Source organism: Beauveria bassiana (assembly GCF_000280675.1).
Source record: "Beauveria bassiana ARSEF 2860 unplaced genomic scaffold BBA_S00015, whole genome shotgun sequence".
NCBI lineage: Eukaryota > Fungi > Ascomycota > Sordariomycetes > Hypocreales > Cordycipitaceae > Beauveria > Beauveria bassiana.
In genome coordinates this window covers 471,467-486,481 of record NW_007930850.1, presented here as the reverse complement: position 1 = coordinate 486,481, position 15,015 = coordinate 471,467, and the positions used below count along the sequence as shown (strand labels likewise).

Here is a 15,015-nt window from a genome sequence, read left to right as displayed (position 1 = left end):
GAGGACCGACGACTACATAGTTAGTCGTCTAATTCAACAAGACGTTTACCATTCCCGTTGTTCAAAAAAGTCTTGACTTGGTGACCCGGCACGGGCCCGAGACAAAGGGCTGGGCCAAGCCACTTACACCATGGTGACCACTTACCCGCCTCCGCTCGCTTTGCTTTTTCCGACATTGCTTTGATGAATCCCGCCCTTCCTTCAAACAATTGACGAATTAAAACTAGACCAAAAAGTCGACAATGGGAAGCTCTTACACGTTTGGTATCGCGCTATTTGCAGCAATCGGCACCTTTCTCTTTGTGCCGTCAACCCTGTCCATCCTCACCTTTCTCCTCCCACATTAACCAAAATAAAATCTAGGGCTTCGATACCGGCATCGCAACAACAAGTAAAGCCAACACCTCTCTTTCTCAACCACGAATCGTTCACTCATTTTGTATCTTCTTTTTTTGGTAGCAATCGCTCATCAGAGCTGGATCGACTACATGAAGCACCCCTCAGCCAGTCTCACCGGCGCAGTAGGCCTCCTCAATCTGCCCCTCCCAAACCTGCCCCCCTACCAACTAACAATGGCAAAATGTCACAAGGTCGTCGCCGTGTACATTGCCGGCGAAGCCCTTGGCGCGCTCACCCAAACCATTGTCGGTGATCGCATGGGCCGTATCCGCTTCATGCAACTTCTCTGCGTCCTCGTCACCATTGGTACCGCCATCCAGACCGTTGCCGTCCACATTGCCATGTTTCTTGTCGGTCGCGGCCTTGCCGGTTTCGCCGTTGGGTAACGTTTTCCTTTTTTTTTTTTCCCTATTCCTTCTTTTTTTATTCTCCTCCCTTCCTTTTCTTTCTAGAACTTCATCTTTAACCAGAGACTCTCCTCGCAGCGGCATGGTGTCCACTGTTCCCATCTATCTCTCCGAGATGGCGCCTCCGCAGCAGCGCGGCCTGATTGGCGGCATCTCGGGCTGCGGCATCGCCCTCGGCACCATGGCCTCCAACTGGGTCGGCTACGGCTGCTCCTTTTTGCCCTACGGCCAGACCCAGTGGCGCGTGCCGCTCGGGTTGCAGATCCCCTGGGGCGTGCTCATGCTGGTCGGGCTGGCCACGTTTATGCCAGAGTCACCGCGGCAGCTTGTGCGTCGGGGCCGCGAGGGCGAGGCGCGGCGCGCCTTTGGCAGGACGAGGCGCGAGTTGACGTTGAGCGAGGTAGAGCAAGAGTTTGAGGCCATGAAGATGCAGATTAGCTTTGAGATGGAGCGCGAGGTCAAGTCGTACAAGGATATATTCAGGCTCTATCGACGACGAGCCATGGTGTAAGTTCGCGCACCGCGGCTGAGCTTGGCCGAATGTTTTTTTTCACTGACGCTGAACAGATCAATTGCTGTGCAAACTATGACGTCGCTCACCGGTGTAAACGTTGTTCAGTATTATCAGAGTAAGCCTATTTCGCCTAGACTCCCTTTCTATTCTCTTCAGCTTTGTGCTGAAAAAAGAACTGCCCACGCAGCTATTCTATACAGGAGCCTCGGCATGAGCCCCTCCACCATCCTCGCCCTGGCCGGCGTATACGGCACCGTCACCTTTCTTTCCAACGTTCTCACGACCCGGTACCTAGCCGACCAATGGGGCCGTCGCAACATGATACTCACCGGCCTCTCCGGCGTCATCCTCGTCGAAATCTACACCGCCGTCATGCAGCGCCGCTTTCAAGACTCGAGCAGCGCAATCGGCAAGGGCTTCACCATTCTCGGCATCTACCTGTTCGCAGTCATCTACTGTATGCTCAAAAGAACTGTTCTATTTTCATTCTTTGGGGGACACTTGTGTACTGATTCGACGCAGACGGCATGCTCAACAGCACCACCTGGCTCTACGGCGCCGAAGTCCTCCCCATTGCACTCCGCAACAAAATCATGGGCATCGCCTCAGCCTCTCACTTCATCGTCAACGTCGCCGGTACGTTGAATCAAAATCTCATCTTCTTCCTGTCCTCCGCCCCCGTCCCTTGACCCTTTTTTTGAACTTTTTGCCAAACAACACACCTAGTCACCGAAGCCGGCCCAACCGCATTCGCCAAAATCCGCGAGAATTACTATTACGTGTTTGTCTGCTGCACAACCTTTTTCCTCATCATGGCCTACTTTTGCTTTCCGTACGTGTACCTGCTGCTTCTTTTTCTTTCAGAAAAGAATCCAAAACGTCTGGTTTTACTTATCCCGTGACAGAGAAACACGCCAGCAGACTCTCGAAGAAATCGCGGCTGCCTTTGGTGACGACATCGTGGCTGCCGACCCTGGCAAGCCCGGCAGCTTGACGCCAGGAATCAAAGCTCACCTTGTTGTGGACAACGGTACTTCAACTGACCACCACGAAATCCGAAGACTTGACTGAGCCTACTGTTACATGTCACTCAGCGGAGTCCATGTCGCTGATCTGCTGCGGTCTCTTCATTAGAGTCGATTGTTCAGTTCCGCCATATTCGCATGGTGTTAAATTGTGTGTACCTCGCGGTAAGCTTCACACACATAGCCGTACGCTAGGTTAGAAAACAGATATAGTGACATGTATTATTTCGAGTCATCACCCGACAAACTGGATTCCGCCTCGGGAGCAAAGCCCAAGACATGAAAGACTATCAATATGTAATGGATTTTGTTTTCCGGGAAAAGACGACTAATTAATACTAGTGCTTTCTCTCCTTTTCACTCTCTCGCTCACTCTTCTTATGATAAATGTCAAAGCGAAAATGGGTGTAGTGTCGACAAAAAAAAAAAAAAGGGAAAGGCCAAAACGAAGATTGGGTGCAGAAATCGCGACGAGCCCAGCAACAGACAAAATGAGGAAACCAAATAGAGAGAAGAGCTCAAGCTAGATACCTCGCGGTGCACACCAAAAAAAAAAAAAACTCCTCAGACCAAACCTTCTCCAGTTCCTTCTTTCACGAGATGAAACGAACAAAATATCAGAAATCACGACTACCAGTCTCTCTGCATCTTGTCCACGACTTTTCCTTCAGCTTTCTGCTCCTTATATATATATATAGCCTGTTTTCGATCAAGCATCTTCGAAAATGATATGACTATTCTCAATAACAAACTGCACAGCGATATTCTTGGCGTGCATGTCCAACATCTCCCGCTCGATGCTCAGGTCGCGCATGATGGTGGGCGCAAAGACAACCGCCAAATTCTTGGGCGACATGAGGTTCTCGGATTCGCGCTGGGCCACGCGCTGCAGGTGAAACATGAGGAACTCGAGACAGTCGCGGTGGCTCTGATGCATCGAGTCGAATGTCTTGCGCAGTTGCGCGCAGCGCTCTGCTTCTTCGGAAATGGCTGCAAATAGTTAGTACACCAAAGCTCAAAGACGATAAAATGACAACATACCATTCGACTCTAATACACGGTCATAGACGTCAAATGTCAACAGCGGCATTGGCAGCTTGCGGAAATACTGCTTCAGCACACTCGTCACCGCAGTGATATCCAGATCTGGATCGGAAATATCAAAGTTCTCGCTCTTCTCAAAGCCTTCCTTGATCTGGTTGACCTGAGAGTTGCCGCCAGTCTTGCGGTAAATGCCCTCCTGGTCCATGCCACGTAGCTCGACCTCTTCTATGCAGCGGCTGACGACACTGGGTATTTGACGACGCTCATACTCGACACGCTCGCTGAGCTCAGAGCCAAACAAGGTTGTGGGCGGTTCTGCTGCGAGAGGTGTCGAAACTGTGTTGGCAGATACAGACTTGGGCATATTGGCCTTCTTGCCGAAGAAACCAAAGCTCTGTTGCTTATTAGCGGCGTTGGGACCACCGGAGGGAACGCTGGATGCCGAGGACATGTCCGCCTGCGTGACGGTCATGTTGTAAGGCAGACCAATATTATCTGCAGTCAAGCCGCCAGGTTGTCCACCCATTTGACCTGGACGATCGCGTTCGTTTTGTTGAAAGGCGACAACAGCGCGGTTGACACCCTTGGCGACGTTTTGAGCCATTGTCTTGGAACCTTTCTTCCAGTTAAACTTCTTCACCTGACCCTTGCGCACCTGTACCACCGTAGGGCCAGACTCGACAATATGTTCCTCATCGGCAGGTACAAGGGTAGCACCCGTGGTCATGCTGGCGGTGTCAAGGTTGGCGTTGGAGGTTGCGGCGCCGCGGTGGCCGTAAATGCCTAGTCCATTGGATGGTGACCGCAAGTCGCCTGCTTGCGACTTGAAACGCTCTTGGATCTGGTGCGTCATCTCGTTGTTCATGTCGGCGAGCTGAGCATTCTTGGAGGAAAGCTGCTCAAATTCCATCAAAGCGCGGTCGCGGTCAGCCACAGCCTGACTTTTTTCTTCGACAAGCTTATCGCGCTGCTCATGCAGTGCGGCAATCTCGGACGCCATAGTCCCCTTGACACGCTCTAGCTTCTTGACAAAATCCTTGATAGCTGAATCTTCGAGCTCGTGGACATCAAGCGGAGCTTTGGTTTCTTTCGCCTTTTCGACGTAGCCGGCGAGAACCTCGAGCTGACGAATCATAATCTCCGCTTGAGTATCGAGTACGGAAACTGTCTTTCGCTTCTCGACTAGCTTCTTGTCAAGAGTCTGCAAATCTTTTTCGGTGTTGAATTGTCGCTCGAGTTCTGCAACGCGCTGCTCCGAGTTTCGTAGTTGACGCTTGAGCAAAGCCGAGTCCTCGCCCTTGTTCAAGGAGATTGGACTGCTGATATCGTGGCTGTGATCGTCGGGGTGCTGGGGTCTTGACCAGCGGGGGGAAACAGTCGATCGTGTTGTCTCACTTATGCTTCGAGTGTGGCTTTGCCTCGGGTTGTGACTGGACTCGATGCTCCCTGTACGACCATGTCGAACCGCGTTAGAAACCCGACGCAAGAGCGAGGATGAACCTTCGTCGGTCCCAAGAATTCTAGCCATGTCCTCGTCCAGTGTGAAATCGGCACCACTGCTCCATCTAGGCAATTTTGGCGAAACTTTGGGAGACTGACCATCATCTTTAGCACCAGCAGAGGCTCTAGAGCCTGGAGGTGCGGGTGCGGCTCGTGGTTGCATATAGCTTTCACTGAGAGTGGGCTTTTCCGTCGTGTTTGCCGTAGAACCAACTGTAGCGCGTGTTAGTGGGTAGCTTGGGCTGCTGGGGGTGGACAGGAGCTGACCGGTTCTGTTGGCCGACGGCGGCAGCTCCTTGCGTGCAATGGCCATGCCGGGGCCTGAGCGTGAAGTCTTGGAGCTGGGTTCTTGCGCGGGCGCAGTTGCGTCGTCGTCGGCCGGCCGGGCATCCTGAGAGGCACGCTGTCGTGACGGGGCGTTTGTTTGTTTGATATCAGTAGACTGAGAGCTGTTCGTTCTGGAGGTCTGCAGACGCTTGCTACGAGGTGCCTCGTGTGGTCTAGAATCATCAGTCTCGGGCGAAGCCTTTGAAAATTTATTCTTGTCTTTTTCGCTCTTTGAGACTTTTCGCGAAGGGGCCATGGCCTGCAGGATATGATCTGTCGACTGTTGACGGCCTTTGTCCTGGAAAGCAATATGGGGAGAGACAGCAGTCTCGCTGCGCCTCTCACCGGCAGCTTTGCTGCTCCGAGGCGTGGCATCGTTGTTGGCGTCCGGAGCTGGTGAGGCCTTGGCAGAGCCATTGGGGGTGGGATCCAGGGCGACGGAGATGTAGAAGCCATCAGATGCATCGTTGTGGTTGCTACCATGCCCACTGGGGAGGATGGCCGAGTTCCTATTCTTTCTGTATGTGCTAGAGGGCAATGTTAGGGTATCCTTGTTGGCGGCGTTGCCATTATCAACTGAAGGACGCTCAGGCGACCTGGCCGGTATAGCAGCTACTCTCGAGTTGCTGCTTAAGCGAGGGGCGGCGGCCTGAGGTCCCGGAGACGTGGCGGCAACGTTATCCGAGTCAGCATCTGCCTGAGCGTTGGGGATCATCTCGGGAGGCAAGGCAGGTAAAGACTTGTCTGTTATGACGCCGTCTTCCTTGTCCCGCGCTTTTGAAGCAGTGGTGGCTTTGGAGCGTTTTCGCCGACGAGCCATGATAGTTTCGTGGCAGCCCATGCAAAAGATTCCCTGTGAGGTGCGTGCATAACGCAGGTTTTCGATTTTGCGTTTGCAGTTTCGGCAACGGAAGCAGGTGGAGCAAAAGGCCTGATCTCCGGTCAAAATGGCTAGATCCTCAATCTTGTTGCCGCAGGCATTGCATGTATAGGTGCAATTATTGCACACGAGGGAGCCGTCGCCCAGGAGGAGGAGGTTGGCGTCGGAGTCGAGGAGGGTGCCGCAGGTGTGGCAGCGAAAGCAGTCAAGGTGCCATCGTTGGCCAGCTGAGATTGGGTATCAGCACATGGTGATGCAGGCGCGAGACAGAGTGCGGCGCAGAGAGGGAAGATTGGGCAGAAACATACCTAATTCAAAAGCTTTGCCTTCCTCGAGAATCTGGTAAAGAGGGGAAGAGTTTGTTAGCTTGAGTGGTTGATTGCAATCGGAGGGTCGTGCAGCGACGACGAAGGACACAAACCTCTCCGCACCCTCTACAGGGAAAGATTTCGTCATTGTCGAGCGAGCCGTCGAGGTATTCGTCGACTATGGCAGTCATGGCGGCGAATCAGGACCAGCGGCCAGGCAGCCAAAGTCGATGGATGCCAAGGGCGGGAGATGGCAGCAGACCACCACGACGGGATCGGTCAGGGGCGGGGCGCGCAAGCTGGCCCGACGTGAAGCAAAACGGATCGACTCTAATTGGATCGGGCACAAAGAGCAGGTAGCATGAGAATGGTCTGCAATCGATGATTGTGCGCCGTTTATATCATTCGTGATGGAATCGACAAACGCAGAAAGGAGTCGACGGGTCGACGAGGCGGCGCGCGCCAAACGAGAAACTTTGGGTTGCTGGTATTTGCGGCGTAAATGGTGATCAAACGCACGCGCGCGGAAAAGGTAAGAAAGGAGATATCGACAACAAACAACTGGTGAGAGGTCGCAACCCGTGGTCGAGGGGATGTGCGCGGCTTCGATTTGCACGGTCGCCGACCCAAGGTCTGTCTGTGGGTGAGGGAAGGCGGACGCAGGTGAGGCTTTGCGTGGGACGGACAGACACCAGGGGTCAGGAGATGAGCTAGAGAAGGGCGCGGTCCAGCTTGTTCGGGAGGCGGCGGCGGAGGAGGCCCAGGTACGGAGAGGGGCTGGTGGGAGGGAAGGAAAGCGGTGGGTTGAACAGAGAAGAGAGGGACGCAGTGTGCGAGTGGTGGGACGAACGAGTTGACGTGCAGAAATGAATCAGTGTCTGTGTCACGACGTTGGCGTTGTCGTTGAAAGTGGCGATGCGGTGGGATGGCTTTTACAGTGCAGCTAACCAAGGCAGGGAGCGAGTAGCATGGGGTGCCTCCCTGGGTACTTGCTTAGGTAGGGGTCTGTCGGCGAATCATTAGCGCATCAGTGGTATCTTTCAAGTACCTCCTGATCTACGACGGTGAGAGGAGGGGTTCTCGGCATGTGCTCTTGCAGCTACCTTGGATTAGGAAACAGATACACCAAAGGAATACAAATAATGAGCTTCCGTCAATGACCTATCTCAAGGAACAGGAAATCTGATGTATCGAACTTGGATCAGAGCAATGCCAGTTACTTTGCTCTGTACTTGGCAGTAACCTCCTCTTCTTCAAGTGCTGCGGCTTCCCCTGCTGCCTAGGTAGGTACCTAGTAAGCTACCTATTTGCCTATTTACAGGGGCTTCCAACCCCGTGTTAGTGGCGCCGCACTACGCTGCACCACTGCAGCCACTGCAGACAAATTGCCGGGCTGCAGCGACGGCAGAAATGGACCGACGCGTTTCACAGTAGAGCATGCGCTCATTGTGTTGATCTGTCTTTGTCCTGGGATGTTTGCCTTCATTGCATCGGGACATGGCCAACAAGCATCGGGACATGGCAACGGCATAAAGTTGGCGGTGCATTTACACGCTGTCCTCGTACAGTGCAAGTACCCTAGCCCAGGCACAACCGAGACAATCGAGGCACGTACCTGACACTACGAGATGGTGTCTTCAAGAGCCTCTAATTGACATTTCGACCAGACATTAATTCGCCCTGCAAGCTTCTCGCAGCCAATTGCCCCTGAAAATACAGGTACCAACGTGTTACCAGTTAAGCTCATTGACCCACTGAACCCTGACCCCTGCCGGTACCCTTAAATCCACTGTATTCGTACTCCGTAACTCGCATCCCACTCCAAAGTCGCAACACCCAGCAGACTGACCGGCCACAGTGTCCAGAGCCCGTTTACGACAGCGCTCCCCTGCCATCAAGATTTATGCACGAACTTCCGCCTGTTTCCGGAATTATGGCCTCGTGTCTGTAATTATGCGACCACGTGTTGAATTGGCGGCGGTTGACGCGGTTCCAGATCCACCTGCCTTCATCACCACCGGCCCAGCGCGCGCATGTCTTGCCGAGACGCGGCGCTGTCTGCTGCCGATCCAATCTACAGGAGACCAGCCAACGAAACAGAACAAGTTGGAAAAGTTGACCCCGAGACCGCCAGTTGTCGTCGACACGATCCAGGCGTCATGGACTATGCCTCCACAAGCCATCGTCTCGAGACAACCCATGAAGTTAATCGCTGGCGATCATGATCGCCTAGTCTGGCTTCTTTCCATCCCTTCATTTTATACACCTCCATCCTGCTCGCTGCTGAAGTTACTTCTACCCGTATGCTGCGCTGTGTCATGATATACACGCGTATATAGATGCGCTGGAATAGAACGACACCATTGAGCTAGCGTCATCCTGCACCGAATAGCCGGTAGAACAGGCAAGTACTGGATGAATAGTCCGCAACTGCTACTTGCGATTGTTCAGACGTTGATCGGTCCACGTTTTTTTTTTTTTTGTTGTCTCTCTGATTCCTCTTCCATGGTATCCTCACACCAATCATAGGCCGTCAATACGCCTTGGTGCTTCGTACCTCAAACATGCTCAACAACTTATCCGTACAAAGAGCGGGCTTCTCATAAAATTTACGGCTCGCTCAAGCCAAACTCCTTTTGGCTGTTTCATGTTCTCTTGTTCACAACCAATCTTCCTTCACCTGGTATATGAAAACCTCACATCTTGACCTCCCGTGACGAATCTGCAAAGCGCCACAGCCATTTTGTGCCACCAAATTCTTCCAGTCAAAATTGCACCTGCATACGTGTATACTGTACATGTCGCTTCATAGCAGTCACTTGACTCCAAGTTCGCACAGACAAACTAGCTAGGGTCTCTCTCCCCTGTACTCCGCAGGCTGTCTGCAACGGCATCTCCCCCGCCCGCCCCCCCTGTAGGGATGAAGCACGCATTGTGTTTCGCAAATCCCACAGTTTGTGCGCCCGTCACATCACTTGTCAACGACGATGAAAGTGCCGCGCTGTGTGCATCGAATTGTGCATCTTCTGTCATATGGAACTTCTCGCACTACACAGTGTTACAAGAGATCTCAGCTCTTGTACAAAAGTTACGGGCCCGCGTTCAGGATCGTGTCGTGCCCTGCCCTGCCCTGCCTCGCTTTGATTTGGAGCCAAGCCATCTATCTACCTTGTAGTGATCTGACACCGGGATGGTTTGAACTAGATCGGTGTCGGCTTCCTCTATTAAAGTCGCAATTTATTCATATCATTGCAGTTTGAAATTGGCAACGGTTCCCTGAATGGAATGCAGCCCAGAAGAGACGACATTGCAGGAAACAAATGGCCGAAACGAGCCTGTTATTACCCACTCAGCCTATCCTATGATTTGCAATTTCAGAAATTTTCATGCTCTGTATTTGACGGGTCGCATCATGGTTCCTTTGTGTTGAAATCTACCTGCAACACTTGATCAAAAGCCCCTTTTGTCTTGCTGGTCGAATAAACGAGCACCTGCATCCATCTCATCACCAGTGGCGGCGAATCAAACGTTTCCTCTGTCTTCACCTTACTTCGTATGGCTTTGCAGCAAGCCACCACGAGAGCCATCCTGCCCACCACCCAAAACATGTTTCCAGTAAACAGCAAGCTGCCTGTCTGCGTTGTCAAAATTGCATTGTACAACGCTAAACAATACTTAAACAGCTGACTGCCTGGATGCCATGCTGCGGCAGAATGAATGTGTGGGCTGTTTCAAGTAAAGCACCTCTCTTTTGAGGTCAACAACCTGATGTCGGTGTGTTTGCGTATCAATAAAGTGCTTAAGCAGCAACATTGGAACCGAAACAACCGAGGCAATTGTCTGCTTAATTCTTGCATGCACGTGGGAATAGCCATTTCGAGTCACGCCGTCACATTACAACATCCAAGTATCCTGCCCTTGCCACGCCGCGTTTGCACACCGAGACTGCGGCTTTCCAATCATCATGTTCGCTGAATATCACAATGCCATACATGCAAGCACCTGAAAACAAGAAAAATAACACGCCCACTGCCCGCTCTCTCCTCCTCCCTTATTACTGGTTCGCCACCATCTTCTTCACTTTGTCCAGCAAGATGCCGCTCTCGCGACCCAGCTTCTTCTTGCCATCGCGCCCGACTGTCTTGGCCATGGCCCTTTTGAACTTGTCCCGCTCCGCCAGCCGAGTCTGCCTCTCTTCCGCCCGTCGCGCGCGCTCCTCGCCACGCCGCGCCGCCTCAGCCCGGTGCTCGTCCGCCTTGGCCAGCTGCTTGTCGTAATAGCCCGGACGGCGTGTCCGCCGGCGGTGCCCATCGCTGGCGTCAATGCCCTGGCCCTGGGCCGCTTTTTGCGCCACCTCCTCGTCCTTGATCATGAGCTCCCGCGTCGGGTGCATGACTTTCTCACTGCCTTTTGAGTCCCCCCTGTTGTCAGCGGCAGTGGTGGCATCTTGCTCGGCCCTGCCGCCGTCACCAGCCGCCGTTTGCTTTTGTTCGCGCTCCTTGATCTTGGCATAAGCCTTTTTGACTTTGGCTTTGTGAATCAGATCCTGCTTGATTTTCGTTACTGTATAAGCGTTAGAGTTATCGTTATCACCTTAAAGGGGCCCAAGCTAGACCATGCAAGGCGAAATGCTCTCTTGGCCTGTTCATCTGCAAAAGTCGAGAGCAAGGGCTTCGCGCAAGCACGTACCTTTACGGCGCCATGGCCCGTCCGGTAAATTATCCGGGCCAACTCTGAATCCTTGGCGATGCTTCTTGACCGCTTCGCTGTCGCTGGACGGCTTCTTTGTAGTTTTAGGCGCCATGGTAAATGAGGTCCGATTGTGTTCTGTTGGAAGCAAACCACTGGTGAGGAAAATCTTGGTGATGCAAGCCTGCAGAGCATGTACCAATGTACCTACCTACTCTGCGGGCTCTCCAAATTGGGCCTAGGTAGGTAGGTAATGTGGAAAGTGGGCTTGCCAACTGGAGACTACCTACCTATGATGGCTCTCTACCTTGCGAATTTAGCACTAGAGGATGCTGAATGGGATCGTTGGTTGTATTGCTATTCAAAATGGTGTGGCATGCAGACTATTGTTGTAAAGTGCCATGTGGCAGAAAGAAAGACGGTCAAGCAAAGACGCATCCTATGAGTGGGAATTCAGCTATGGCTTAGTATCCTGCATTTCTAATAGAGTAGTGCTACACGGACGACCCTTTTTTTTCTAATAAAGTTCTCCCGGGGCCGATCTGAGTGTCGTGTGCTGGCAGCGCGGGCTTCAGCTTGACCCCTCCAGGGTTACATTGCCTGTGAATGTGAACGAGGCAAAAGGACTGCCGTGTAATAGACCCTTTTTATTGCTTTTTTAGTCTCAAAAGGATGCTGCATCAGGCAGCATCACGGTGGAGAGGCTCTGCAGAGTCGGCAGCGGCAACTCTAGGCCCGGCCATCCGCACGCAGTCAAAGGTCGTCTGCAAGTCCTGGCAGGAGAAGGGTACCTACCTAGGTAGGTAGGTACCAGGTATACGCGCTGTAACCTCGGCGGACTCCAGGTACCTCCTCAGCGGTAGGATGTCGTCTACAGCGCCCGATGCCCACTGCAACCCACTGAAGCCCACTCAGTCTAGGCCTGATCTCTCTCTTAAAATCTCAAAATATCTCCGCCCAACAACTCAAACTTGTCGCATGACGACCTTGCTGCCCCACCCTGCTCCAACACATGTTGGACCCGACTCGTTCTCTCGGGTTCGTCCATGATTCACCGCCGCCGTTGCTTCTTGCTCTTTCTTTGGAATTTTTCTTCTCCTCCTTTGCCAACGTCTCTCTTATAATCGATCATTGTTTTTGAGTTGAATCGTATAATTTCTCGAGCAAGCCAGTCGTGCAACCCGCTCACACCGTTAGCCCGCTGTCGGACCACCATCGACCTTCCAACGCCCAGCCCGTGGCCGTTTTGCATCTTCCGCATCCAGGACCGCAGCTCGGCTGTGGTTCAGGATACACGATACCATGCCCATCTTCCAGGAAGATATCGACCACGCCCGCCCGCCTCTGGGCCAGCCGCTGCCCTCCCTGCCCTCCCTGCCACAAAGCGCCGCCCGGCTCGTCGACGACGCACCGCTCGGTCCCAGATGTCTCTCCGAAGAAAGCCTCCCTGTCGAGCTATGCGAAGGTCCCATACCAGATAGTCCCGGGAAATGTCTCCAAACACCAGAAAACCACAATGGGTCGCACATACTCGACAGGACAGAGCTCATCGAGAGATTAAAACGAGGCGAAAGCCCGTCATGGATCCCCAGCCGCCGTGTTCGTTACCTGTGCGGCGCTCGTATCAACGATGCATCAAAACTAACATGACCTGCAGCTCGAGACTCGAAATCATCATTCCACCTCTCCAGAATCTCAGACGTCACCGCAGTCTCCCAATCTGCTCCCCTCTCCTCAAATCACTCCAGACAAGGATCAATCCGCGTCACCGATACCCACTCGACTGCACGATGGCCTCAGCATCGAGCGCCCACGCTCTGCCCTGCACCGCGGCGACTTTACACATGATGACTCCTCCTCTTCCAGGCGGGACGAGCGCCGCCGAAACCCGGCCTCGAGACACCGCAAGGACAACCTCTCGGTGGACATGGCCTGGATGGCCACCTCGCCGCCCCGGCCGTCCCTGCCCTTTGACCGGCACAGTTCTATTGTCGAGCCCGGAACCAGCGTCAACTCGACGCTCTCGTCGTCAGTATCTTCCACCTTTGCGTATCAGCTGCCGACGAGCCCGCTCGCCCAGTCCGTCACCAACGAGGACCCCGATGGCTTCGCAACGACGCCTTTCCGCGAGAGCGGTCTCCTCAGCGACAAGATGCGCCTGTCCCACGGCAGCTACGACGAAACAACGTCACTCTTTTCGTCGCCTCTCAGATCCTTCCACGACCAAGGACGCACCCCGGTCCGCAGAGAAGCAACATTTCCCTACCAAGCGCACCAACCCCGACGATCATCCGGCTCTGGCATGAACTTTCTGCAGCCTGGGGCCTCACCACAGAGCTCTGCGGCCCGCGCTCGCCGCCCGTCTCTTGGAGCCGACTCATCTCCCTCGCTCCACGCCTCTATGGTGGGCTCCTACGAGGAGAGCATCCTGCAGGGCCGCATGTCCACAACGCCGTCCAAGCCGTTTGACTTCATGGCGCAGATTGGCGTCCTCGGCAGGGGCAAGTGCAAGTCGCGCCTGCTATGCCCGCCGCACGTCACCCTTTCCTTTCCCGCCGTCTTTTACAGCTACGACAGCACCAACGCCGCGCGGTCCCAGAGCAACGACGGGCCTAGTCCGTACGTCGGCCAGATTGACCTCGAAAACGGCCTGCCCGACCCCGACGCCGAGGCCCAGAAGCGTCGCCGCGGCGCCGCTGCCGCCGACATGGACGTGGACATGCTTCTAGACGGGCCACTACCCCCCGCCAGCGATACCCTCGGAGCCGCGCCGCTTAAGGCGCCACCCGGCGGCAGCTACCGCATTCCGGAAAAGGGCCAGATCCAAATTGTCGTCAAAAACCAGAACAAGACGGCCGTCAAGCTCTTTCTCGTCCCCTACGACCTCGCTGGTATGCCGCCCGGAACCAAGACGTTTATTCGGCAACGCAGTTACTCGCAAGGGCCCATCATCGACAACCTGCCGAATCTCGCGACATTTTCATTGCCAGCCGCCGCCGCCACCGCAGCTCTCGCACGTCCTACGCTCCGTTACCTCGTCCACTTGCACGTTTGTAGTCCGGGCAGGGGGCGCTTCTACCTGTACAAGAGCATCCGCATCGTCTTTGCCAACCGCGTCCCGGAGGGCAAGGAGAAACTGCGCATTGAGACGACGCTACCCGAGCCGCGCTTCACCCCGTATAAGCCCATCCGGCAGATGTACCACCACTCATCCGCCATCTCGTCGCCGTACGGCCGCTCCGGCGCCATTCTCGCCGCGGACAAGGCTCGTCGTCGACGCAGTCTCGGTGTCCCAACCACCACAAGCAGCGATGCGCACCGCTCGCCCTTTTCTGTCGCTACTCTCGGTACCCTGAATCCGCCTCAGCCGCAACAGCGACTCAGAACGCCGCCTGGCAGCAGCTTCCTCGGCGCCGGCGCCGGCGCCGGCAACACACATACCGTCGAGCCGGCCCCGTTCCGCTTCCCCGCGCGTCGGCTAAGCAGCGACGCGGGTGATGCCATTCCCGTAATCATCGATGACGTCGATGGGCCTCCGCGTTCGCCGAGCCGACCCTCGACACAGGACTCGGCTGCCGCCGCCTGGGGCTACGAGAAGCTCAGTAGAGGCGACGTCGGCTACGGCGGCGGCGTCTTTGCGGGGGACGCGGCGAGCAATAGTTCTACAGGCGGCAGTGGAGCTAGAGGTGCTGGAGGCCCGGCTGAGGGGTTACTGTCGCAGAGGTTGCGGTCACTGGACGTGGACCAGATGGACCATGGCCTGCCTCCGTGTTGAAGTCGGCAGACGTGGAAAGTTTTACTTTCCGAACGCCGTGTATATTCTGGAACATCAACAAACGCATATCAAACAAATATATCCCACTTACTTGGATATAACTATCATTTCGATTGGAACCGGGGGCTATGCATTCCTTCTTGTTTC

At 54.4% G+C, this 15,015-nt stretch overlaps 4 protein-coding genes across 4 annotated transcripts; 2 read left to right on the top strand and 2 right to left on the bottom strand.

The window, feature by feature from the left end:
* Positions 1 to 488: 488 nt before the first annotated feature.
* Positions 489 to 2,391, top strand: BBA_05736 (MFS monosaccharide transporter (Hxt8); the record flags this gene model as incomplete). Its single annotated transcript, XM_008600833.1, has 7 exons — positions 489 to 781; positions 870 to 1,313; positions 1,374 to 1,435; positions 1,508 to 1,777; positions 1,843 to 1,956; positions 2,047 to 2,152; positions 2,226 to 2,391. The coding sequence occupies 7 exons, from the start codon at positions 489 to 491 to the stop codon at positions 2,389 to 2,391; spliced, it is 1,455 nt and encodes a 484-aa protein (XP_008599055.1).
* Positions 2,392 to 3,054: 663 nt separating this feature from the next.
* BBA_05735 (rho-type GTPase-activating protein) lies at positions 3,055 to 6,595 on the bottom strand (the record flags this gene model as incomplete). Its single annotated transcript, XM_008600832.1, has 5 exons — positions 3,055 to 3,335; positions 3,387 to 5,102; positions 5,157 to 6,323; positions 6,405 to 6,435; positions 6,518 to 6,595. The coding sequence occupies 5 exons, from the start codon at positions 6,593 to 6,595 to the stop codon at positions 3,055 to 3,057; spliced, it is 3,273 nt and encodes a 1,090-aa protein (XP_008599054.1).
* A 3,863-nt stretch (positions 6,596 to 10,458) lies between these two features.
* Positions 10,459 to 11,208, bottom strand: BBA_05734 (uncharacterized protein; the record flags this gene model as incomplete). The annotated part of the gene is made up of 2 exons (XM_008600831.1): positions 10,459 to 10,967; positions 11,094 to 11,208. 2 exons carry the CDS (start codon positions 11,206 to 11,208, stop codon positions 10,459 to 10,461), a joined length of 624 nt encoding a protein of 207 aa, XP_008599053.1.
* Positions 11,209 to 12,395: 1,187 nt separating this feature from the next.
* BBA_05733 (succinate dehydrogenase) lies at positions 12,396 to 14,868 on the top strand (the record flags this gene model as incomplete). Its single annotated transcript, XM_008600830.1, has 2 exons — positions 12,396 to 12,692; positions 12,751 to 14,868. 2 exons carry the CDS (start codon positions 12,396 to 12,398, stop codon positions 14,866 to 14,868), a joined length of 2,415 nt encoding a protein of 804 aa, XP_008599052.1.
* Between the last annotated feature and the right edge of the window lie 147 nt (positions 14,869 to 15,015).